The following is a 26,990-nucleotide window of genomic DNA, read 5'->3' as shown; positions in this document are numbered from 1 at the left end:
GTGGAAAAAAACCTTAGAACTTTTTTTTTTCCCTTTTCTTCGATAATTTAATCTTACTAACAATTAAAAAATATAGAAAAATTAGAAATTAATGAAAAAAAACCTAAGAGAAGAAAAAAAAAAGCTAGAGAAAGAGAGAAGAAAGGTTGGGAGAAAAAATATTGTTGATTTTTTTTGTCATTTTTAAAATTAGAGGTTGTGTTTGATATCTTTATTTATTTATTTACTACCTTTGAATAGAAACGTAATTTTTATTTTTAAATATTTTTAAATTATTTTTTTTTTAAAATGCAGAGATTATTTTTATTTATTTTTACATTATATGTGAGATTTTTTTAAAATCTAAATATTGAGAGTGATTGGATAGCTCGGATTTAATGGTACCGAGAGTTTCCTTGTTGTGTGACATTAGATTTAAAGACCGTATCAATTCGTCCAGTGAATCACACTTTCATCGACTGTTCAGAGATTTAAACTCCTCGAATCGTATTGATTTTCTTCACGGCTGCTTTGATCTATTAAAGAGTTTCTTCTTTTTCCATTGGGTTGCATGCATGCCTTCTATCATGTGATTCTCCTATCCTTGATTCCTGTTGCGATTCTGGAATGGGTTGCCATCGATGTGGTGTTTGAGCTTCTTCCATTCTGTGTGTTTTGATGTTTCTAGTGGTGAGCTTTACATCTCAAATGTTGTGTCGACGTAAGTGCGATTGGCGAATAGCGAGCGTGAGATTTTTTCTTATTTGGAGTCTATTTAATTTTCTTTAGACCCTCTTTATTTGGACTATTTTATTTTTAATTCTCTTTATTTCTGTATTAGCCTCAGTCACTTGTAAAATGTAATAAAGTATTGTTTTTAATAATAAAATATTATTTTTATAATTTAAATCTAAAAATATTTAATATTGTTATTTTTATTTATATTGTAATAACAATAAATAAGTTTTAATAAATATTTTTATTAATATTATATTGTTATTTATATTTTTATTTATATTATATTGTGATCTATGCATGCACGCTTGTCTATATACATATAATAAATATCAAATTGGTAGTGAAATTCTATTGGCCTCCAGATCTCAATCATGTCTAGGACCTCTTAGGATTATGATTTCAACAGGCTTTTTTGAAAAGTCAATTTTAAGTTGAAAAATTATTTAATTATTTTTAAAAAAGTTTCTAACAGTTAAAATACATTTAATTCAAGTTAAATTTAATAGTAATTAATTAATATATCTAAATTATTTTTTTTTAAAAAAAAAGAAAATTCAAACAACAGGACTGATGCTAGTGATGCTAAGGAGGTAGAGCAAGGTAGGAGATAAGTGTTTGTGCAGCAAATTAAAAATTGACACAAAAGCAAGCATAATGATTGGAAATGAATGATACCCATTTTGATTTTCACAAAATTGAGCACACAAAAAGGTAATCCAAACACAGTTATTTTCCCCTAATCCTATATATGCTATAAAAACACAAGCAAAATAATAATAATAATAATAATAATAACCATTTCACTTGGCTTCAAGGACTGCCATTTCATGATGGAGGCCATGCCAGAGAAGGGTGGTATTCAATGATCACCATTTCTTACATATTCTTCTATTATATTCCACTAATCAAAACTTCATCCCCACCATACCCTCGTATTGGCACCCATCATTCTTCCATGCTAGAAAAAAAAAATTTAATTATTGTAATATAAATTTATGCAAAACTTTTAGTTTGAGATTAAATGGTCAAATTTAAAAGATTTAAATAAAATCATTCAAATACATAAATATTTGATTTTTTTTAATATCAATAAAGATTTTTATCTATGCAGCAACTATTGACTTCGGATACTCTATGATGTCAGCTAAACCAATTATTTTTTATTTATATAATAACTATTGATCTCTAATACTCTAACTTCATCTAAACCCATATAGGAAGGCTAGACCCTAGTCTTATTAAAGTCCGTTTTGCGGGTCTATCCATGAGGACACAGCTCTGATTTCATGCAAATAAGCCGGACAAAGTAGGACTCAAACCCATCGACGGGAGATCCAGCTCAACTGAGGGTTGCAGACCTTATATATCCGGGATCATAACAGCATGGTGCTAGAAGAAATTAAATGATTGCCTGACGATGGAAAAGGACGCAATACATCCGTACGTACGATCCCACGTAATAATGACAGATTGTACTGTAGCAAGACAACTATTACACGTCATTAGAGAGCAAAAGGGAAAAAGAATAAAGGGAGGAAGGCACGAGCCATCCAGGCCAAATTCACAAATACAAATCTTGAACCTACCCGCTATTAGATCTCAAGACATTAATTGGCGCCGTCTGTGGGAGCAAAGAAGATCTTTTCGTCACCGGAGTTCTCATTCTCACCATACTCACTGAGATCCGTATAACCAACCACGACAAAAACCATACTGGAAGCACCCTAAACATATGAGCTCTGCTCAGGAAGGACCAAGTTCTCATTTTCCAGCCCTACCACCCCACTAAATCAACCACATATGTTGTTTAACCCTTTGCCAAGCTCAACATGGACCATACCTCGAACCACTCCATCTGACCAAGAGCTACAAAACATGGCCTTCTAACTCCAAAATACTGCTAATTGGCTATGGTAGATGTTGCAACAAAGGGGACTCAGTACCCCATTGAGCATACCAACAATCACCGAATGGTTCAACATTAATGAGCCCCAACCCATACTAAAGCACCAAGCCCCTCAGCAAAGCAGCAGGAGGACGGGTAATGGAAACGGAGAAGCTAACAAAAGGAACGAGCTTGTGGCCAAAGTGAGAAGCCGAGCAGTAAGGGAGCTTATTGAGAACGATGTGGTTGAAAGTTATTCTTCTGAACCAGCAGAAAGGTCAGAAAGTAAAGAGTTGAAGAGAGATTACCGCCCAGAGAAAAGGCCAAGGAGAGAAGACGTAGATGTAGATTAGAAGCTGGAGAGGCTGAAGGAGTAACTACTAGCAGAGCTGGGGGCACGAGACAACAGTAGCCCCCTGCTACCAACCTCATCCCCATTCGTGAGATGGGTGCAATAGGAAACCATCCCAAAAAATTCATGATGCTCACAATGGCCGCGTATGACGGCACAGAGAACCCTCGGGAGCATGTCTTAAACTATAAGACGTTCATGGAGCTGCAAACTCATTCGGATGCTCTAATGTGCAAAGTTTTTTCCACCATCCTTATTGGGCCAGCCCGAGCATGGTTCAACAGTCTAGAGGCAGGAAGCATTAAATGTTTTATGGACCTAGCCAGCGTGTTTATCAGCAGGTTTATTGCCAAGGTCCTAACCAAAAAGAAAACGAACTACCTAGAAACAGTTCAATAGAGAAGGAATGAATCTCCGAGGGAACATGTGGCTAGGTTCAAATCGGAGGCTCTACAAATTTCCGAGCTCGACGAAGCCAGAGTAGTAAAAGCCATGCAAAAGGGTACCATCTCCCCCGAGTTTTTTGGACCGCTGTGCAGAAAGTCGCCCACCACTTTGGCATAGCTGATGAAGAGAGTAGAAAAATATATAAGACAAGACAATACCTTGACCACTAGCAGATTTGTCAGGGAAGTAGGAGATAGAGGAAAGACTAGGGAGGATAAGCGGCCAGACAGGCAGGAAAGGAGGTGATCAAGCATAATTTAGCCACATTTTTATCATAATTATTATTGTTTATTTACACATTTTTTAGTTTAATTTATGGTTTTTATCTTGTTTTTACAGAAAAGGAAGAAATTGGAAAATTGGAGAAAAAGTGCAGAAAATTGACAGAAAAGTGATTGGGTCAGTGATTTGCCCAAAACACTCAAATCACCGGGCAAAGCACTTTGACAGCAGAAACCTGGAGGCAACAGACAGAAGTGATATGGGCAAGTGATTTGCCCAAGACAATCGAAGACACTGGCCAAATCACTCGCAGAAGACAGAGAGCAAAAAACTGGACTGACTCACAAAAAAGTGATTGGGTCAGTGATTTGCCCAAAACACTCAAATCACCGGGCAAATCACTTTGACAGCAGAAACTGACAGAAGAGCGGGAAATTGGGCAGAAAACAGAAATCCGAATTTTCAGAAGTCCAATTCCAACCCAATCACTACCAACATAAAACCAAGAGCCACGAAAGAGATTCTCATCCAAGAAATTCCAATTGCAATTAAATTCAACATCAAAAGAGGAGTCAAACACCAAATCAAAAAGGGATTTTGAAACCCTAGATGGATGGAATTCTTCAGCTATAAAAGGAGAGCCTCCAAACCATCAGGGATCTTCTGATCATCTCTCAGCTTCAGAAACTCTCCAGAAACGCAGCAATCTCTTCTTTCTTTTTTTCTCTTTTGTGATTTTGTCCACCATGAGTGGCTAGACACTTTCCTTTTTAGTTGAAGTTGGAAAATTCATATTTGTGATGAATTGGGAGATTTAAATCTCCATTGTTAAACTTCTATTTATTTTCAATATTTATGCAATTTGATCTTTCTATAATTGTTGCTTTGCTTCTAGAATCAATTTAGGCCTATTGCTTTTAATTGCTTGAGTAACAATTGTTTGAATAATTTAAGTCCGTAATTGCTTATATTATTTGAACACAAATTTAATCAAGTTGCATGATCTAAACTTGACCACGCGGTTGGCAAGATTAAAATTAGGTTTCTCTAAGTCTTAATGCAGTTAACAGTTGTTCGATGCCAAAGGCCCCAAGGACGTTCCTTGGCAACTTGTTAACTAGTGTTTGATTAGCGAACGTTTCCTAATCAAACTAGAACTAAGGAGGAATTTGGATTGTGAGAAGCGTCTTCCACATCCTAAACTAATTTATTGAGATAAATAGGAGTATTAAAGAATCAATGATCAATTCTAAACAATCTGAAATAGATCCATACTTCAACTAGAAGCTTTTCTCTTATTAATTTACTCATCTTTAAATTATTGCTTTCTTTTGTTATTTAGTGTTAATCCATCAACTCAAAACCCCCCTCTTTTAATTACTTGTTACTTACTTGACCTAGTCATTATTAGGAAAATCATTGGTGTCAATTCCCTGTGATTCGACCCTATTGCCACTATCTACAAGTTTATTGTTGATTGTTTAATAGGTTTATTTTTTACGGCTTCGACAACCGCCTATCAAAAATTGGCGCCGTTGCCGGGGAATTGATCTAACTAACGTATTTTTCTTTTGTGACCAGGGCTAATCGTAAAGAAGCTCTTCTTTACGATCCTGAAATTGAACGCACTGCCAAGACCTTACAAGCATGGCTACGGTAAGTATGTATTTTCTCTCTTCTCAAATTTCTGAACTAACCTCTATGGTGAGAAATTATGGTATAGGTCAAGCCCAACAACTTCAACAAGCACATGCAGGATTCTATGGACAGCCAAGACATAATCCCTACCTTGACACATACAATTCAGGTTGGGGAGACAATATGAGCTATGGCTATACAAGGACAGACCACTACCATGACTACCAAAGAGATCTGCAATACAATCCATGTTGGAGGGACAATCCGAATTATGGCTATGCAAGGGCTGACTACTACCAAAACTATCAAGCCCAAGCAATACCTCAAAACTCCAATATGGAACTTGAAGAGATGGTAAGGAAATTGGAAATTTCTGGGAAAATTCTCCAACAGCAAGTGGATCAAGCGGTCAATTCAATGAACGCGCACATATTAAGAAGAGAGGAAGAGCTTCAAGATCTATGGGACGATGACAAAGAAACAGACCAAGCTGCTGAGTCTGCTGCACAAATCACCACTACACTTGAAGCTGAACCAGATACCCGATTCCAGGTTGCTGCAAAATTTTCTGCACCAGCAAATTCACCCAATGCCACACCTGCCACTGCTGAAATTGCACCGGCAATTGCTGAACCTACTGTCCAAAAATCAGCAAGTGCTGAATCTGCCACCATTGCATCCCTTGTTGCTGTCCAAACACCAGCAACCTCAAAAATTGACACAACTGAACCAGAAGATGTTGCACTTACTGAACCAGCAACATACACCACTGAATCAGCCACTATTGCATCCCCTGCTGTTGTCCAAAATCTTGAGCAACAAGTGAGCCAAATGGCCACTTCAATGAGCAAATTTGAGTCTCAAGGGAAGCTACCCTCCCAAACTGAGATAAATCCAAGACAAAATGCTAGTGCCATCACATTGAGGAGTGGAAAAGAGCTACAAGACAGCAAGGCTAAAAAATTGCAAAAACAGGCCATGGAAGAAATTCTGCCAGAAAGTGATCAGGGCAGTGATTTGCCCAATTCACTAGTAGAAACTGACCCGATCGCTGGGCAAACTGAGCTGTCCAGCAGTGATTTGCCCAAATCACCAGAGAAGGCAGAGAGTGATCTGCCCAAATCAACAGACCAAGCAGAATCCAGTCAAAGGCAGAAACAACAACTTATGGAGAAATTCAAGGTACCTCCTCCCTTCCCAAAGAGATTTGCAAGATCCCAAAAGGAGAAAGAGAAAAAAGAGATATTGGAGACACTTCGCAAAGTGGAAATCAACATACCTCTACTTGATACTATCAAACAAATACCAAGGTATGCTAAATTTCTCAAAGAGCTATGCACCAATAGGAGGAAACTTGTTGAACATAAAAAGGTAAGTGTGGGGGAGTGTGTCTCAGCTGTCATTCAAAGGAAACTTCCCACCAAATGCAAGGATAGAGGAATGTTTGCCATTTCATGCAAAATAGGCAACATAGGAATAAAGAAGGCCATGTGTGACCTTGGAGCTTCAATAAATGTTATGCCTCTTTCTATTTTTAACTTGTTGAATGCAGGTACACTCAAGGGCACCAGTATTATGATCCAATTGGCTGATCGATCTGTTGTCTACCCCAAGGGAGTGCTAGAAGATGTGTTGGTGCAAGTGGACCAATTAGTTTTTCCAGCAGATTTTTATGTTATTGACATGGAGGAAGACAAGGGCAAAATCACCTCTGATATCCTACTTGGAAGACCATTCTTAAGTACAGCAAGAACTAAAATTGATGTGCATGATGGCACATTGACTATGGAGTTTGAAGGGGAAGTTATCAAATTTAATGTTTATGATGCCATGAAATTCCCCAATGATGTTCCTCCTGTTTATGGCCTTGATGTTATTGATGATTTAAGTCAAGAAATTTTTGATTTTGATCAAGAAAATTTACTTTATGATGGTCTTTGCAGGAAAGGAGAAGTGGACAGCAACATCACTGAAGCAGAAAAAACAGCAGACTGCTGTAACTTGCTGGATGTGGGTGATTTGCCCAGTGATTTGCCCAGATCACCAGATAATCTGCTCAAATCACAGACCAAATCACTGGAGCAGACAGACTTGATAGACAATGATTTGCCCAGATCACCAGATAATCTGCCCAAATCACAGCCCAAATCAGACAGCAAACAGCAGAAATCAGCACAAACAGCAACTGCACCATAACTGAAACCATTGCCCAGCCACCTCAAATATGCCTACTTGGGAGCTGGAAATTCACTTCCAGCAATTATTTCTAACCAGCTCAGCCAAGAAGAAGAGGAAAAGCTCCTTGATCTGTTGAGGAAGCACAAGAAAGCAATTGGATGGACCTTGGAGGATATAAAAGGCACCTCGAGACCATTCGGTGGAGGCTCAAGACAGGATGCAGCACATGGAAAGCATGTTGCAGCTGCTGGTTCAACATTTTCTGCCCACAGACCAGCCACGACAGTGATTTGACCAGTGATTTGCCCAAATCACCTGCTCAAATCACCCACATCCCAGGCAGTCCCTTTCCTTCTCCTTATTAATTTTTTCATATTTATGTTTAAACATTGAGGACAATGTTTGGGATAGGTGTGGGAGTATTTGCTGTTAGGTTTAGGTTATATTTTTTCCGTTTACATTATCTTTTTGCTTTCTTTTTATTTCTTTTTGCATCTTTTTGCCCCATAAACACACACCAAAATTTTTTCACACATTTTTTTCACTTTTTGCACACACACACACAGAATTTTGACTTAGCTTTTGCTCTACTCAGTATAGATAACAAGGTTAAAAGAGTTTCCTATCTCATGACCCCATTGATTTTCCACCCCTTTAAGCCTAAATTGAATCAATTATAGTGTGCTACCTTCACTTTGGAAGTTCTTTTCTTAAATTGAATCTCTAAATTTGCATTGGTCAAGGGAAATAAAAATATAAATACATGCAAATAAAAAGTTAGTATAACTCCCTATGAGGTGATTTGCCCAAACTGTCATGAAAAGAAAAGAAAAAGAAAAACCAGCACAAAGCACAAATCATAAAACCTGTTCCTATGGCCAAATAATCTATGAACAGAGCTAGTAGCCACTTGAAGAAGTGACTAACTGAGTAACCGGGGGTGAATATCACCAATATGCACCTTCGCGTAAAAAGGTTAGTGACTTTTTCAGGCAAGAATAAAAAAAAAAAAGTGTTGCTGAATAAAATAAAATAAAATGCTCAAAGAAGGGCAAGTCTCTCTTAGAGGTTGCATTGAGCTTATACAAAGAGAATAAGCATGAATGAATCAAAAACCTTTCCTTTGACCATGATAGGTAAGGGGAAACAAGGAAAAGAGAAGAACAACCTTGGTGCATGTATTCTATACTGTGATACTTCAATTTAGGAGTCTAAGGGGGGCTGATTAAGTGGTACTTAGGCTCAAAAGAAAAAGGAGCTTGATTGACTAAGTTATTTATTGCTTGAGGACAAGCAAAAAGTTAGGTGTGGGGGTATTTAATCAAGCATAATTTAGCCACATTTTTATCATAATTATTATTGTTTATTTACACATTTTTTAGTTTAATTTATGGTTTTTATCTTGTTTTTACAGAAAAGGAAGAAATTGGAAAATTGGAGAAAAAGTGCAGAAAATTGACAGAAAAGTGATTGGGTCAGTGATTTGCCCAAAACACTCAAATCACCGGGCAAATCACTTTGACAGCAGAAACCTGGAGGCAACAGGCAGAAGTGATATGGGCAAGTGATTTGCCCAAGACACTCGAAGACACTGGCCAAATCACTCGCAGAAGACAGAGAGCAAAAAACTGGACTGACTCACAGAAAAGTGATTGGGTCAGTGATTTGCACTCAAATCACCGGGCAAATCACTTTAACAGCAGAAACTGACAGAAGAGCGGAAAATTGGGCAGAAAACAGAAATCCGAATTTTCAGAAGTCCAATTCCAACCCAATCACTACCAACATAAAACCAAGAGCCACGAAAGAGCTTCTCATCCAAGAAATTCCAATTGCAATTAAATTCAACATCAAAAGAGGAGTCAAACACCAAATCAAAAAGGGATTTTGAAACCCTAGATGGATGGAATTCTTCAGCTATAAAAGGAGAGCCTCCAAACCAGCAGGGATCTTCTGATCATCTCTCAGCTTCAGAAACTCTCCAGAAACGCAGCAATCTCTTCTTTCTTTTTTTCTCTTTTGTGATTTTGTCCACCATGAGTGGCTAGACACTTTCCTTTCTAGTTTAAGTTGGAAAATTCAGATTTGTGATGAATTGGGAGATTTAAATCTCCATTGTTAAACTTCTATTTATTTTCAATATTTATGCAATTTGATCTTTCTATAATTGTTGCTTTGCTTCTAGAATCAATTTAGGCCTATTGCTTTTAATTGCTTGAGTAACAATTGTTTGAATAATTTAAGTCCGTAATTGCTTATATTATTTGAACACAAATTTAATCAAGTTGCATGATCTAAACTTGACCACGTGGTTGGCAAGGTTAGAATTAGGTTTCTCTAAGTCTTAATGCAGTTAACAGTTGTTCGATGCCAAAGGCCCCAAGGACGTTCCTTGGCAACTTGTTAACTAGTGTTTGATTAGCGAACGTTTCCTAATCAAACTAGAACTAAGGAGGAATTTTGATTGTGAGAAGCGTCTTCCACATCCTAAACTAATTTATTGAGATAAATAGGAGTATTAAAGAATCAATGATCAATTCTAAACAATCTGAAATAGATCCATACTTCAACTAGAAGCTTTTCTCTTATTAATTTACTCATCTTTAAATTATTGCTTTCTTTTGTTATTTAGTGTTAATCCATCAACTCAAAACCCCCCTCTTTTAATTACTTGTTATTTACTTGACCTAGTCATTATTAGGAAAATCATTGGTGTCAATTCCCTGTGGTTCGACCCTATTGTCACTATCTACAAGTTTATTGTTGATTGTTTAATAGGTTTATTTTTGACGGCTTCGACAACCGCCTATCAGGAGGCAGGACCGGGGGCCTGAAGCGTTAACAGACACCAGTGGGAGAGGAAGGAGCAGAGACCCTATCAACCTCAGATTCCCGAGGTAAACACTCCCCTGAATGTGTCCAGAGTCAAAGTGCTCGGGGTAGTCCAAGAGAAGGACTTCATACAGTGGCCCAAACCAATAAAGGCAGAAGCAAACAGGAGGGACCCAGATAAGTACTGACTCATAGTCACGATACCAATGATTGCTATCAGCTAATAAATGAGATAGAGAGGCTCATTAAGAGAGGACACCTTAGGAACTTCGTGAAAAAACTGGAAGGTTAGAGACTACAACAGAATGCAGCAGGGGTTGGGCCCCGGAGACAGACAGGGGACCGGTGAATGACTGCTCCAGTGGGACAATCAACATGATTGTAGGAGGGACTAGAGGCCATAAGAGCAGAAGAGGGAGAAGAGAAGTAGAAGCGGGGAGGGAAGCAATGCCGAAGTAATGCAGATTGTGGAGCATTCTCTAATGGCCATCTCTTTTTCTCCGGAGGATGCCCCGGAGGTGCAGATGCCTCATGATAATGCTTTGATCATAGAAGCCGTCATCCACAACTTCAAAGTCCGAAAAGTTTTAGTAGACAACGGTAGCAAGGCGAAAAGACCAGTTTCAGGCATCAATCTCAAAGAATACCTCGAAGGCTTGCCATAGGAAAAGAAAAATAAAGTTAAAAAAGCCAAAGAAGGTAGAAATACCCTTGAGAAAAGCAGATGGCTTACCATAAGAAACAAAGAAACAACTCCCTTAAGCTATCCCCGAGGTCATCCAAAGAGCGAGTGTTGAACGCCGCCTGTTACTTGGTGGAGCAGGCAAGGTGGCTGATGAGAGCCAATAAACGGGAATCCAAGGCATTTGGAGTCTTCGAAATATTTTCTCGCAGAGCATCATGGCTGCCAAAGCTGGCATGGATTCAGAGTCACTTCGACAGCATTCAAGAGCTCACTATCTGGAGCTGATGATAACTACTCTACTGCCTTGTTCCCTTTGTCAGTGGGGGGTTGTCATCGTATGCTCTGTAGTACAGGCCCATTTAGCAGCCCTGCCTTTAGTAGTAGGCTCTGAGGATCGACCCGCTTGCTAGCTATCCCTCCAATTACTATGGCCTCCACAGCTTGGAGAGGTGGGACGTCCAAAGGGGCAATTCCAATGCCCTCCTCCAAACTGCTCCTGGTAGATTCACTAAGTGCAATGGGCTACTTGGAGACCTATTTAGGAGCTACCGGAGTCTTGGTGGGAGCCGACGCTTTGGCAAGAACGAAAGCCCTCAAAGCTGTAGATCGAGAGCCTCCGTGGCAGGAACCAACGCCAAAGTAGGGCAGGAGCAGGAGACTGGTTTGCAGTCATAGGAGCCACAGCATGAAAGACCTCCCGAGTCACATCGGCCACCGTCTTGTTAGTCTTAAAGGCTGCCAAGGTCGCCCTCATATTTTTCTAAGACAGGAAAAAGTTCTTCAGGAGTTTGATGTTATCCATAGGAATAGCAAAGGCTGAAAAGGAGATGTTAATCTAGTAAGAACTCAAAATAACGAAAAGAAAACGCAACAAGAAAGAAAAACAAAAAAATAATAATACTAGCTTTCTGGTAGTCCCGAAGGTTGGACATAAACATAAACTTCTCGATGTCATTCTTCTTCCTTATAGAGGTCAGTCGAAAAAGGCAGACTTGGTCCAACAGCGTCAATCTGGAAAAGTCATTGCAGCCGTAAAGGACTTTCCCCAAGAGAGATCAACATCCCAATTAATCCCCGAGTTCTTCTTCAGCTCGACAAACACAAAGGCCTCAGCCCGACCTTTTATCGAGTCCTTGTATCCTGTGAAGATGGATAACTCTGTCCAAGGTCTAAAGTAGTAGAATCCTATAGTTAAACCGAACGAGACGAAAGAAGGTGGAGAACAAAGCGACAGAGAGGGCAAAATCCCAACACAGACAAACAGACTCAAAGCAACACATAAACAGAATGAAATTGAGAGATAACATATGGAGTCACTTTGAAGTGACAGAAGGCCTTAATAAAGAAAGGAGTAAAAGGAAAAGTCAGTCTAAAATCGCCCTGCTTGACAAAGAAGACCAAGCTACGCGCTTGTTGGGCGTCTACTAAGCTTGCAGGAGGTGGATTGGAGAGGACAATCCTTTCATTAGGAAGGGAGCCCTGATCCTATAAATCATGGTATCAGCGTAGTCGCTAGAGAAGAAATTGAAAAGGGAAGAAGGGGTAATGGAAGGCACTAGACTCACGACATCGAGAATCCTAACTGAAGTCATGAGAAAAGTAAGACGTACCTCAAACTGAGAAAGCAAGGATTAATAAAGAAGAAGGAGAGCAAGATAGCGGAGTTAGAGCAAGAGGAAGAACCGTGAGTGAAAGCAAAAGGGAAATTTGAAACGAGTAAAGGCAGAGAGAAGACGTATTGACAAAAGCACTCCTAGAGTTGTACAGTCATAATTGAAGTTTTGGGATTTACCCCTCATTAATCATGGAATAATCAACGAGCGGATAAAGGGGAACTTGATAACTATTGGGCCTCGGATATCCTGGCCTCAACTAAGCCCATGTAAGAAAGCTAGATCCTAACCTCATAAAAGCTCGCTACGTAGGTCTATTCATTAGCACGCAGCCTTGACTTCGTGCAAATAGGCCGAAGAGAGCAGGATTTGAACTCATCGGCGGGAGATCTAGCTCAACTGACTTAAACTTACACGCTATTGAATCTCAAGACATCACTAGGAGACTCATATCTAATAATAAAAAAAAGTTGCATATAGTGCCACGCCATTAAAAGCACACTCCATTAATCCTAATTTCAAATTAGGATAAAATTGATATAAAATCTTTTAATTTTATACTAAATTACTAAAATTGAACCTATTGAATAAAATCATTATAAAATCTTTTAATTTTCTACTGAATTACTAAAACTGTTGGATAAAATCATCAAAACGCATAAACATTTGACTTTTAAGATCAATTGACTTTTTAAAAATATAAAGAATAATTAGTTTCACTAAACAAAATTGTTATAGGTTATACGAAGTAAATATGTTAATATAGAAAGTAAATATTGATAGATAGATCATTTGCTTAATCTTAGAATTGTATAATCATAGACTTGATTTCCCTTTCTGTTTAGATACCGTCTCATGTATAAATAGGTTGTAATCTCTATTGTGAAATACAACAATAAAATATTATTCTTCTACAAAAATAATAAATTTTGTGAAAATAAAAATGACCTATTGGAAATTCCCTCAAGCAAATTTCTTAAACTTGGCATTTCAATCGAACAAAATGTAGTTAAATATCTTTGTAAATCCCTTGTGAAGTGATCTTAGATAACAATTTTAATAATTCTTAACAACAATAAATAAGAATGAGCTTTAGTAAATTTTAGATTAAATATTTCTACTGAAATTCGTGCACTTATTATTTTAAATATTTAACATAAGAGTTCTTAGATTTGTTCTTATAGAAAATCAAATTTATATTAGATACACCAATAAGAGTTTTAATATACATAGATTAAATACTAATTTCTTCAGAATTTAGGAATTAAAATATTTTTTAAAGGAAACTATAATAAAAAAGAGAATATTTATTTATGATTGATCTTTGTATGTGCATTTAGCCTCATTGCTTTTCTTTTTTTCTTTCAAATGGTTTATCCTAATCTGCTTTTTAAGCTCAATGAAAAAGAGGGCATTTTTTTTTCTAGTAACGGATATATTTCATTGCAGGTGAAATACAAATATAAGGCCAACCCATATATACAAGGCTAAAAGACTCCAACAAAGGTCCAGGCCCAACAAAAGGGAGCCTTGAGGATAATATCCCAGCAAAATAGAAGACAACTGCTCCACTGGTGGATGATGTATATATATATATATATATAGAGAGAGAGAGAGAGAGAGAGAGATCCTAGCATCAATCTAGAACAAGATTTTGTATATGTCCAAGTCATCCAGACACAAAGTTATATTGCCATTAATGATGCAGGCATAGAAGGTGAGAAATTTTAGAATACAATCGATGTATGTACAATGGTTGTATTGTAGCCATTTATCATGATAGATCCCATATAGGTCCCACTATGTTAGCACACACTCACTGTACACGCAACAGTTGCATGAAATAATTTTTCATGCCGAGGACACTATGTTCTTGATACTTTCCACTTTTTCCATTCTCTATACAGATTCTCTCGTGCAAAAAGGAAGAAAAGTGATCAACATGCAAGAACATAAATAACTGCCTAGTGCCTACAAACATTTGAGTTTCTGGTTCTGATTTAAAATAATAATACTAATAATTCAATTTTTCCAAAACCATTTGCCCTTCATTCAGCTTCCTAATAGAGAGCATTATATTTCATAAAGCTCTCTATTAGAATTATAACACAAGGATCAATTTACAAAATGTAAAATATAGGCTTTGGCATAGGCGAGAATGAAAAATACTGTAGAAAGAGAAAATTTGACAGCGCGCAAGCATTCGACCACTTGAATGTTCTTATCAATGTAAGCAATTTGGTCTCAATAAAAAAATTGACAGTCCAAAGTAATGCCAATAAAAATCTCAACGTTTGCTAACCTGAAGAGCGGTGAGAGGCTGATATGTGAGGAATCAGCTTGCTTTGTTGCTTGAAGCTTTCTGAGTAGCAAGCTCTTCTAAATGTTTCCATTTGGCTTCACGTCTTGCTTTAGTTTCTTCTTGCTTCCTTTCCGCTTCTTCAAACTCGTGTAAGCATTCATTGGTTAGCTCGGGATCCAGATCATCAAAAATCTTTCGGACATTTAAAGTCAAGCTACGGACAGCTTGATTCCAGTGGTTTCTAGTATTTTTCTCAAGAGCAGGGAAGATAATGGGCAGTATAACCTTACGGTTTTGTATGATGAGGTTCTCAATGGGATCATTGTTCCACAAGAACAATGCTCTCTCTGCCACCTGAAATAACAAGCATTCTTTAAATATGCGATTAGACATTGAGAAGCTGAAGCATGGAGCTATCATCTCACCAAGTCAATACGATGAAGAGAAAATATTAAGATACACATAATTGGGGATCGTTTTATTTCCACGAAAGACATTTCCCAAAAAAAATACATTGCTTCAGCCTGCTACAAACCTTTGGAACATACAACTCTGATGTTCATCAGAATGGTATCCATCTCAAAATTTTTGGCCATTTCATTTATCCTTCTTGTCCTGTGTGCAAACTGAAGATAGCACAAGCATAAAGAACAAGTAGAGCCTATTTGGTTCACTTTGGAGATGGCATAGAAAGAGAAACTAATGTCATCCAAGCATTTTATTCCAAGATTCCCATTCCAATTTCAGTTCTATGATAAGCAAATATACCTTAATACAATATGATTTATTTCTTGACGCCAAACCACACAATGGAATCACTGAAGTAAATACAATAAAGGTTCATTTAATTCAGAACATCATGTGTTCAGGGAAGCTTAATACAAGATTTCAGTTTGATTTATTATAATCAAACTTGAACTTTGAAACTCACCTAAACCAAATTAGAGTACAGCTTTTGCTTTCCATTGTGATTTTTTAAGCAACCAAAAGATGCCCTCAATGAATTCCACTTCAAAAGCCATTGTCCACAAAAAATAATATTACCATCTACCAATAGCATATATAAAGATAAAACAATAGACTACTTCCACACAAAAGAGGGTTTGCAAAATATAGCTTGATTTTTCTATAGGTCCTTCGAATATCCACTATTCCACTGTGAACCAGCAAAACAAAAGGATAATCTTTTCAGGGGACGGTGGGGAAGAAGTTCATATTTCCTCATCCCAATTGCATGATTCATTCTCCTCCAATTCTACTAGCCCATAAAAATTAATCTAGAGTTCTAAAACTTATCAGTCTAGCTCTTGTTAGTTAATCTAAAGTTCCAAACCTTATCATAGAGCTCTTGTTATTTGTTACTCTGAGAATGTTGTGTTCCAACTATTTCCAAATGGCTATAACAGCACTATTCTCACATACACAAGAAGGGGGGGGGGGGGGGGAGTGGTTAACATCTGGATAAAGAAGAGAAAAGATCACCATGCTCAATTCAAACTACCTACAGAGTCTCATAGATCATAGCATTTCTATCTAATATATAAATGGTCCATGGCATTGGCTGCATCCTGTACAAAGAAGGGAAACCCAATGTGCCCCAAAAACTGTTTTGGTATCCACGATCAAAAGCAGTAACTGTCACATGTCACCATATAACCTTCACAACTTACAAGCCCACAGTATCTGCTCTAAATTTATTCATGGTACTCTCCAACAATTTATTACTGTCTCAAAGGCTTAATTTAAACCTCCTATGAGATAATCGAGCTATCCATTAGCATTTTACTCAAGAAAACCATATCTTCATTATGTGTAAATTTGTTGGTGGAATATTGATCTCTAGCTGCCATTTTACATAACAAAAGATAAATTCATGCACTTCTGTTAGTACATGAAATCCGACTAGACATGACCCTGAGTCTGGGTATCCACTTGGCCTGCATGGAGGAATTGTAGGGCTTGGTCAAAGAATTTTGTCTTCGATGCAACTGACCTAAGCCCATTCTGAGCTCAAAATTTAGAGTGTGGGCATGGCATGCTTCATTAGTCTCCAACCCAACCCAAAAGTATCTTCCAAGTTATTTTAATAAGTGTATTTAGAGAAGAAAACACAGCTGTTGCTAGGACTTAGGATCACAACCTCTATCACAAAACTATTAAGTGTTTGTGGGATACAATCAGCCATTACAATAAACATCATATTTGTCTCCCATCAAATATGGCATGTTTGGGTAATAGCTAAAGTCCAAATGTCTGAGCTGTGTTAAACTCAAAGCTAAACAGTTGGCCGGGCCTTTGATGCACATGTCTAATTCCCACACACAAATGCTAATATTAAGATCAGGGCACCAAACAAGATACATCAAAAGCAAAAAAGACTAGCAAATCCCAAGCAATTGAGAACTTCAGATTTAGCAACAACAGTTTACATAAATGGATCTTATACCAGCCCAAATCATCAGAAAAAGACAAATATATTGAAAGATGAGTTAGAACAGATGGGTTCACAACATAGGAAACAAAAGAAAGATGAGAAAGAATAATTCAGACTAGTAGTCAATACTAACCCGTTCCCAAAATTCTAGACATTCTAAATAAAAAATGAGGAAGAAAGCAGTGGTACAAGCTTTCAGATCTGACTGCAAAATTCTGTTTGCAGTTGATTGATAAGATCATAACTGATAACATACTTTCAAAGATTTACATGGTTCAGAAAAGATGTTCACTTCCACATAAATGGATAATTTAAAACGTGTTAACATAGAGAAGCTTGTCTAGCAAAAGAACTAATGGAAAACATTAACCGAAGTTTGGAAACATATTACCTGAAAGTGTGAACTATTCAAACACCGAGCAATTTTCTGGAACAGGGGCACCATATAACGCTGAAATTCTGCTGGCTGAGTTGCTTCCAAAATTTCCTCCAGCTCATTCAGGAACATGACTTCCTTTGAGCAGTTAGTTTGAGGCCAATACTTCAGTAAACCCCTTATTACAGCATCAGCAAGCTTGTTGTCTTTCTCCACAAACTGTGTAACACAGTATGACAATGGTTGATGGTACATTGCCAAGCATCTTGGCTTATGCAGAGGAATTAAAGCGTGAATCAGGAACAGTTTATGCTCCTCTTTTAGTGGCAAAGCAAACCCATTGATAATGCTACCCAAAATCTCTAAAAGTTCAGCAATCCCATTATGTTTCTCAGTCTCAAAAATAAACTGATAGAAAATGTTATTGATAGCTTTCCTGATATACGGTCGATGCACCATGAATTTGCCATAAATGCGATGGAGAATTGTTTTCAAGTACTCCCTTTCCCTGGGATCTTCAGAATCAAATAAATCCAGAAACTTAAGAACGAAGGATTGATCAATGTATCTTTTAGCTGGTTTTACATCTGTCTCAGGTGATGCCACAAACCTTAAGAAAAGCTCATACACAAGCTGCAAGTGTGGCCATGCAAGATCCATAGAAGGCTCCTCCTCCTCCAAATCAACACCATCTACAACTTTATTCTCATGTGGTTGAGGAGTGATTGTTCTGAATAAATTTGCAGACACCATTTTTATAACTTCTTGCATAACAGTTTCTGTGAATTTACCATTCACAGAAGTTACATAATCTACCAGCTCTAACAACGTCTGTCGCTTGATGTCCTTTTCTTTGAGATTCTTTGTCGGATCACTGAAGTCAAATACAATACAACAAAGGTTAAGCTTTTTTATAAACAAGTTCTGCTTCTCAGAATTTGGAACATCCCTAAGTTCAGGCAATCCCTCATATGAAGAAAACCCCAGAACTCCATTCAGCTTTGAAGTCAAACCTTGCTGAATATTCTTACCATGGTTTTGTCCAGTGTCTGATGCAGAATTATTTGCTGTTACAGATGTGATATTCAGCTTTGCTGACTTAGCCCCAATATCACTGCTTCTTGAGCCATTGGAATTATTTGAGTTGGCAAGATTTCCACCATGATCACGATTTTCAGTTGATTTAGACGACTTCCTTGGAAGCTTACTGAGTATCTGTTTGAACATAATTTTACATAAACAAACAATCTACCTACTAAGAGAACCAGGAAAAGGAATCCAAAAATTTAACTGCCCACTAATCAGAATCCTTCAAATAATACCAAATAAAAAATTTGCCATAACCATAAAGCGCTACTTGAAGAGAAGTGCTAGCATAGAACTAGTGTTTTCAACTCAACCAAAAAGCTCATTCAATGTCTTCACTTCCAAGAACAAAGCAAAGAAAGGGGCCAAAACTCCCCTCCTCATCCACAAAGCCAAAAGAGCACTCACTTCTCGATCCACACATTAACGCAATCCATGATTTCTCCAATCCGAGTCAAACCAAAAACAGAACCCTTATTCAACTTTATGCTTTCTCACTCTCCCGGTATCAAAAAAACCCAACTTTGCGACTAGAATTGGAAAACCCAAAAGTTTAAAGTCATCCTAAACTCGAGATCAGCAAGCAACTTTCCACATGAAATTCAACTGAAAATACAACTCATGCACCACATTCCCTTATCTATAGCTTCCCTGAATTAATTACAACATTCATCAGCAAAATTTCTCGAGTGAAAATATGGATAGCAATAAAAAAGATTGGGGAAAAGATGCACATGCAAGTGAACAGAGAGTTTTAGAGAAGAGAAAAGGAGAAACCCAAGATAAAAAGGAAGATTGTAATAGAAATTAGAAGGAATTATTCACTACAAGCAGATACTTACAGAGTCAGAATTCAAATTCGTTGTTTATCTTTCCGGTTGGTGTTTGTTGACCGGGAAAGTTATGAACTTTTCCATCCTTTTCTTTTTTATTTTTTCTTTTCTGGCATCGTTTGTTGCCTTCTCCAGTATTGGGGTTCAGTCAAATCGTAGGCTTGTCAACTTTTACGCGCTAATTAACTTTGATGGAAAATTATTTAAGAAGTCCGGATTATCACTTCATCAGGTGGCAGACATAACATATTAACAGTTCTATTAAAAATAAAGCCTTAATATAATTTTATGATACTTTTGATTCTTAAACTGTTTAATTCAAATGGCTTATTTAGCGAAAAGATTTACTTTTCAAAAAGTGTTATCAGAAAAAGTATTTGTACAAGAGAGAGGATATAAGGTTTTAAGTTTAAAATGTAACATTTTTAATATTTTAAAAAATTTATTAATTAAATTTTTTATTAATTTTAATACTCAATCGTTTTATTATTTAATTTATATATCTTTAAAAAATTAATTTATAAAAACTTTATTAATTAATTTTTTATATTGCTTAATGATTAAAATTAATAAAAAAATTAATTGATAAACTTTTAAAAATATAAAAGATATTTAATTTTTTTAAATTAAAAGATTAACTAATAATTTTTTATTATAAATTAAATATTAAATTTTCTGATAAAATAATCAATCAAATAAATAAAATTATAGCATTTCTGAAACTGAAGTTTTTTATTGAATTATCTTCGATCAAATAAAGTCCAAGATTTAAAATTAAAATTAAAATTTTAATTTTAATATAAATTTTTAATAAATTATAAATTTTTAAATTACCTACTTATTAGCTTTTGGAGTGGATTTTAAAGTAATACTATGATTTCGTATCTACATTTACATATGATAATTTCTATATTATAAAATTTAATATATATTTATATTTTGATGATTAAATAATTTTAGTAAATTTAGTTTTTTTTATTTTAAATTCACTTTTATTGTCATATAAATTATGAACGGTATGTATTTTAATAATTAACTTTTAAATTATATAATAATTTATTATATTATTATTGACTTGCGTACGGTCTCTCGATCTGATAGTAATAACCTATAGTTAAAAAGAAGACGCAATCACCCAACTTTGAGGGATCTTTTTTTTCTTTTTTTACCAAAGTTCTAACTTTGAGGAATCATTCAAAACGCAAGCACCAGACATTGGAAATTCAAAGCCAGAGAGTCAGCTAAAAGAAAATCAATCAATTTTATTCAATTTAAATCTTTACACGTCATAGCCGGCTCAAAATTAGAATTTTATTAAATGCAATCGCAGTCAATATGAAAAATGTATGTACTTAATAAATAATGGATGTTAGTTGTATTTTATATAAAAGTCAAATTTTAAATTAAATATTTATATTTAAGTTCACATATTTATTACACACATTTTAATTAATTTATAATAAATTCAATATAAATATTTAATCGAATATGTATTAAATTTATGACTATATAAAATCAACTTAAATATACCCTTTTAACATATATATATAATATTTTATTTAAAATTTATCAAATATATTATTATGTAAAGTTCAACTCATGTTAATAATTCTATACATATTTTGATTTCAAAAATATTTCAATGATGACGATTTAAATTATTGAAGTACAACTTAAAATTTACTACCCTTTGACATTTAAAATTCAAAATAAGGTTACATTTAACTTTAAAATTTTTAAACCATAAATAAGCTTGATGCATTATAAATACTTCAATATTTTATTTTAAATTAAGAAAAAAAAAAAGAAAAATACTATAGGTCCAAGTTCAGTATTTTCTCAAAAAATAAAGCCCACCAATCATATTTACCTAAATCAAAACACTGTCAAGTAAAATTTCAAAAATATTATATTAATACAATTGCTGGTCTTTCTTTTCACAAATTTTTAAGTCCTAGGAGTATAATTTGCGTATGTCAATTCAATAAAGAAACATGCAATTAATGATAATTTTTTTTACGAAAAAAAATGGAATTGCAATGGAATGAATGCTGCTAAATTAATTTACACGATAACTCATTGTTTACGGCAGGCTGTATATATTTAATTAATAATTAATTATTGATAGATTATTAAAATAATAGCGTATCAAAACAACAGGGGGAAATTTTTTTATAAAATATAATTTTCTAAAATCGCATTGATTAGTTATATAAAATGTGGATAAATATTTCGGATTATATACGTACAATATAATTTAAGAAAGCATGTTCTACATGTGTTGCAAATTAAAAGTTGTTAAGAATATTCAGTTTTGGAATGGAAGGCAAGTGGACTAGTATAGACCTGGTGACCCAGATTTTTGGCATTTGTCGTGTAGGACTGGGGAATTAATTGTTGTTCTTATTCTACAGCTCATTCTTCTAACTTTCGTTTTCCAAAAGCGAAGCAAAATGAGCTGTGAAATTGCCTAGTTGCATATTCTTTAGTAGTCGTCAATGATGGAGTACCGATTTCAATAATATAGAAAGTTAGGGTTCAAATATAGTAAATCATTCTTTTTAAGAATTTTCGAAATACTAAAAAAAATAGAAAAGAATTCTCTGGCTTATAATTCATTTAACTTCAAAGCACAAGGAATAATTGAGAAATAGCTTTACCATGCTTTTGGAGATCCCAAGAGCAAAACTGCCTTTAGATGGTTTAGAGTTGCTTTCACTTCGAACATTGTTCCTCCATACGAAGTTTTGAAACTCTCAAGACGGGTATCATATGCCTGTACAATTTATTGGGCAAGTTTAACATTAATTTAAGTCCAGAGCAGGTGGGGGACGCCTAGAAAATATTCGGCGAATCCATCCAAACCACAGTTGATGGTCCATAATAGCAAGCAAGCTAGCAGCCTCTGCTTACCGAGTCATTGAATATGAACCGCGCTTTCAGCAGTCACGACTGTACAATCTTAGCCATCTATCTCAATTATTGAACAATTGACTGTAGTAGCTTTCGAAATCTTACAAATAAGAACAAAATGTAGAAGAAAAAAACCAAATAAAGCATAGATTATTTCTGTAGGGAACTGAGAAATACAGATTGAGACCATTTTGATCGCAAAAACTCGCCTCCAATTTTCAGTAAATATTTGACATCATAAGCCATATTCAGCCCTGCTAGCAACAAAAGCCTGAATGGATGGTTCTCTTCCAAGAAAATCTGATAGAATTTCAATGGGTTCCTTTGCTCCTCCTGGGGCCAGTACCTAACATGAAATTTAATAAGATTTGAAGTAGAAATTAACAAAAGTACACCATCAAATATTATATTATTGACAGTAACAATAATACAAAAGGAGATCCACAGTTCCACAAGTGGTACATAAATCTTCAGAAATAAAATGAGACTTCTGAAACAATAAAAGCGGCAAGGCTCATCCCTTTAGAACAAGGCCTGGCCACACAACAAAGAGAAATTTCACACCAATGAAATTACCTTGTCTCTGAACTGCATGCCAACATTGTGGTTCAAAAGATCATCACGAAATTTTGAGGTAAAGATGTCTGCGGCAAAGACCTGTAAGGGATCTGATGAATCAGTAATAATTTTGATAGGGATCACTGTTGATGGAAAAATCAAGGTTCTATAGCAAACTGAAGCAACGTGGCAAAAAGTAAATAAAAGTAATTTTAAGAAAAATTCAACTGTAGGGAATTTTTAAAAGATTGTTTTAGACCTCACTCCAAATACGACTGTAACAAGCTGCTTCAGAACCAATAGCACTGCGTGGGAAACATGAAGCTGGATTGGCGCCATCTAACATAGGCAGACCTAACATGACCTAGAACAGATTCTTATTAGGTCCCATTTGAGTCTCATCTTAAACACAACTTTACAGAGTATTAGTTTAGTAGTTGTTTTTACCTTCTGATGAAGATGCTTGAACAACTCAACAATGTCAACATTGTCCGCAGAATGTATAATTTGATCAAAAAGACCTGATAATACAAATACATTTGAGTTGCACAGAAAGGCGGGAAAGAGATAATAGAAGCTTCAATATCAAATCTACAACTGTATGATGAAGCAAGTTATCATATCATACCCAAATACACCATGAGCTACTGAATGTAAAATGCATGGATGCCATAGGCAGTCATACAAGCGTATTAGACTTGGATAAACAAATCAGGAAGATTTAGCACTACTTTTTACATTGACCAATTTCAGCTTCACAATAAACACTAATAAGGATTTCAATCCCAATTTCACTAATTCTTTACATCGTTCATTTGGTTCTAGACAATTCTCGAAAACTGCTGTAGGACTAGTCACAAATCGTTGGAATATCTTTGTTTCATCACCTTTGCTTCAAACACATATCATTGAAGCATCCCACAAGATGGAAAACCCTAAATTAGTAAAAGGAAACTTGTATATATGGAGAGCAATAGACTTCCCTTTCCAATAATTGCTTGACACTATAAGAAAGTGAAATATGAAGGCAACATGAGTTGACAAAACTGGTGTACAGATACAATCATATAAACACCTCAATACAACACTCTGAAACCTTGCATGTTCTTACACAGATTTCAACACAGAATATCAACAAAGTAAAATATATATATTTATATATATTAATTTCCACAAAAGCATGGATATACTAAGACTTACAATAAAGAATTTCTTGCTTCAATTTAAGTGCAGAAAAGAAATATCGCCATCTTTTGAGTGATCTGCATATTTCATCCTTGATGGGTTTTGTAATGTCCTACAAATCACAAATATGGTGAATATCACAAATATAAGCTAATTAGTAAAAGTAAATCTGATAAGATCTAACAATCTGTTCAATTTTGTATCTAAAAATATATTTACATAGAAACACACAAACCCACCTCCCCTTCCAAATTTCACATTTTATGGAAGGAGGAAGACCAGATTATATCCAGGAATTTACAAAGAGAATGCATCACCTGATGGAAGCCAGATATCAGCTTCAAGGAGAAGCTCTCATAACACCTAGAATATTCCACAAGCACTGCAAGGTAAGTTTGTATTTTAATTCTTACTAATCACAATGGCAATTGTACTTAAATTACTTACCAGTTTTCTAGCACCAAAGAAGGGATCTCTACAAAGTCAGGATCAACACGCAATCCAGAGAATCTAGCAAATGATGCACGATTGCAAATGTGTTGGACCTAAAAGCACATTATCCATGAAGGTCATGTGATTTAGCATGATTTTATCTCTAATTACTACAGTAACAAATTTATTTACTTGTCAAAAAAGAAATGACACGAGAAGGCATCAATTGAACAGAACATACCACATGGCCAAACTCATGGAAAAGGCTAACCACTTCAGAGAATCTCAATAGACCATTGTGACCACCGTTATCCTTTTGCAATTGAGATATGAGTAATGCCACCGGAATCTAGTTACAAAAAAACCATTAACAAGTTTAAGTGATGGGCCTTCAGAATAATCAAGCACTATTCTACTTTTAGTTCATGTCAAATGTAAACCTCAACTAAGAATCAAAGCAATTCCTTTGAAGGAAGCACAGCAAGAGATATCAACCAGGAGATCTTTTTGACTGCTCAATTTCAAAACCAAAACAAAATTGTTGAAAGATGGTTGCACATGATACAATGCATGACAAATACTTTTGCAAGTTTATTTCACAAAATATGAAGAAAATAAAGGAGGATATTGAGGATGGATCCACAGGAAAGGAAGGCAGATGGGGAAGGCTCACTAAATCCTTCCATTTCAAAGCAGAAGACTGCAAGTTTGCAAACGCTACAAAAGCCCCAGTGAAAATCCAAAATTCCACTGTTTTCCAAACCCAATGGATGTACAGGTAAGGAGTGCTTTGTTCAACTGGAACGATATAAAATTGAACACCAAATCAGTTCCATGCAGAAACTCCTGAAGGAACATCAGAATCCAACGCAGCACACAAAGCAAAACCAGTTTGTGTTTAGGAGGTTTTAATATTAAAAATTTTTAGGGAGATTGAATGCAAAAATATCACCTGCCGTTCCCCGTTAGATGATAAAGCACCACTTTGAAGAGCTACAACACAAGTATTATCATATTTTCCATCCCTGTACACAAGACAATCTCATTCCTTTAAAAAACCAAAACTACAACTCAAAGAATACATTGATAAATCAAATAATGGGTACACCTTTTGTATAAATCAAGGTAGAAAAAACCCAAGAGTTCACAAGAACTTAAGTCGAACACTGAAAAGACACAAACATCACTGTGCCAAACTTCTGCATCTGCAATTTTCTGAAATCTTAACCCTGTCAAAGGCAAAGATAGGTAAATTATTGTAAGAGATGAATAACTGGTCTTCATCGAGTATGAACCAGAAATAAATTAGGAAGACACTGTAAATTCTACCATAATAAACAAATATGATTACCGAAAAGGTCTTGCAATATTTTGAAGATCCCAGATAGAACCAAATCAACAGGGAAGAATTGCCTAAGAGCTACAAAGTCCAGATCAAATTGCTTCTCTTCAACCCTCTTTACATAGTATAGCAGATCCTCAATTCCAAATGGAAGTTCTCCTTCCTCTTCCTTCTGAAACGTCAAGGCACCAGGAAATTAAAAACATAAGGCAAATTACATATAAACATATAAAATTTGCACAGGAAAAAATAGGCCTTAAATATTCTACCTTTAAATCTTTCAACATGGTGAGTTCCCTAGTTGCCATGTCATTTAAACTGGCAGAGATATCCTCCAAGAATTCAAATACCTGGTTTGATAGAAAGACAAGTTTTGTAACTAAAATCTCAGGAAATAGGACATACAATAAGATGCTTTGGCTAAAACAGCCAGGCATCCCCAAGAAAAGGTTTCAAAAGCCAAGTCTCAATCCAAATAAGTGAAAATTTCTTTGAAGTATTTCAACCCATTCAAACCAAGATTATGGCGCAAGGGAGTATTTGCATCTAGTTTACTCTTTTGATCGACTCTCAAGCACCACAAATTAGAATCGCTTAAAATGAGAAATTAGTCTTTACTACTCCAGTTACATGAGAAAACTGTTAAATGAATGATTATTACTCAGAGCATGATTGTGATGCAAGTGTTCTCTTTTCTTTCTTTCTTATTCTTTTCTCTTACCAGCAAAAGACTGTCCTCATCAGAAAACTCCTATTGCTGAGTTTTCAAGGTTAAACTGCTAACAATGATTACAACCACAATATACGAAGAAGATATAGGTCTATTTTGATAAGATGGCCCAGTGTTTTCCTGGATTCAGACTTACAAATAAGATGAATCTGCAATCCATTAATTATTTAATTCAGTCTATGATGATAAATCATCATTAAGTATACAAACTAACCTACACAAAAACTGAG

The 26,990-nt window shown here is 35.6% G+C and overlaps 2 protein-coding genes across 7 annotated transcripts in view; both read right to left on the bottom strand.

Annotated features, from left to right (window-relative positions):
• Window positions 1-1,375: 1,375 nt before the first annotated feature.
• Window positions 1,376-19,780, bottom strand: LOC110628240 (serine/threonine protein phosphatase 2A 59 kDa regulatory subunit B' eta isoform). Of its 2 annotated transcripts, XM_021774805.2 has the most exons (4): window positions 19,610-19,780; window positions 17,697-19,418; window positions 14,872-15,225; window positions 1,376-1,675 (listed from the first exon to the last, which is right to left on the bottom strand). In XM_021774805.2, exons 2-3 carry the CDS (start codon window positions 18,906-18,908, stop codon window positions 14,905-14,907), a joined length of 1,533 nt encoding a protein of 510 aa, XP_021630497.1. In that variant the 5' UTR covers window positions 18,909-19,418; window positions 19,610-19,780; the 3' UTR covers window positions 1,376-1,675; window positions 14,872-14,904. The 2 variants fall into 2 exon arrangements, with proteins under 2 accessions (XP_021630497.1, XP_021630496.1); XM_021774804.2 differs by lacking the exon at window positions 1,376-1,675 and having other exon boundaries at window positions 14,538-15,225; window positions 19,610-19,779.
• Window positions 19,781-22,243: 2,463 nt separating this feature from the next.
• The window catches only part of LOC110628853 (probable thimet oligopeptidase), a 31,804-nt gene continuing 27,057 nt past the window's right edge, over window positions 22,244-26,990 (bottom strand). Inside the window, exons 9-21 of one of the 5 annotated variants that reach the window (XR_002490127.2) lie at window positions 26,300-26,380; window positions 26,040-26,202; window positions 25,797-25,917; window positions 25,641-25,713; window positions 24,930-25,037; window positions 24,704-24,801; window positions 24,574-24,619; window positions 24,272-24,368; window positions 23,519-23,592; window positions 23,331-23,435; window positions 23,090-23,170; window positions 22,514-22,859; window positions 22,244-22,376 (exon numbers count right to left, since the gene is read on the bottom strand). Coding sequence is in view for 3 of the 5 variants with exons in the window: in XM_043948950.1 (XP_043804885.1) it covers window positions 22,749-22,859; window positions 23,090-23,170; window positions 23,331-23,435; window positions 23,519-23,592; window positions 24,272-24,368; window positions 24,574-24,619; window positions 24,704-24,801; window positions 24,930-25,037; window positions 25,641-25,713; window positions 25,797-25,917; window positions 26,040-26,202; window positions 26,300-26,380 (1,158 nt within the window). In the remaining 2 variants the exon portion in view is untranslated. Of the gene's footprint in view, window positions 22,860-23,089; window positions 23,171-23,330; window positions 23,436-23,518; window positions 23,593-24,271; window positions 24,369-24,573; window positions 24,620-24,703; window positions 24,802-24,929; window positions 25,038-25,640; window positions 25,714-25,796; window positions 25,918-26,039; window positions 26,203-26,299; window positions 26,381-26,990 lie in introns of all 5 variants that reach the window. The other 4 variants (XM_043948950.1, XR_002490128.2, XM_021775672.2 and 1 more) reach the window with 4 other exon arrangements.

This window comes from Manihot esculenta, chromosome 12 (assembly GCF_001659605.2).
Source record: "Manihot esculenta cultivar AM560-2 chromosome 12, M.esculenta_v8, whole genome shotgun sequence".
NCBI classification, from domain to species: Eukaryota; Viridiplantae; Streptophyta; class Magnoliopsida; order Malpighiales; family Euphorbiaceae; genus Manihot; species Manihot esculenta.
This window is presented reverse-complemented; position numbering and strand designations above follow the sequence as displayed.

Coding starts and splice junctions, on each gene's coding strand:
- LOC110628240 (XM_021774805.2), bottom strand. CDS start 18,908: ATGTTCAAACAGATACTCAGTAAGCTTCCAAGGAAGTCGTCTAAATCA. Junction 15,226..17,696: donor TGAATAGTTCACACTTTCAG/GTAATATGTTTC, acceptor TTGTTATTTCAG/GTGGCAGAGAGAGCATTGTT.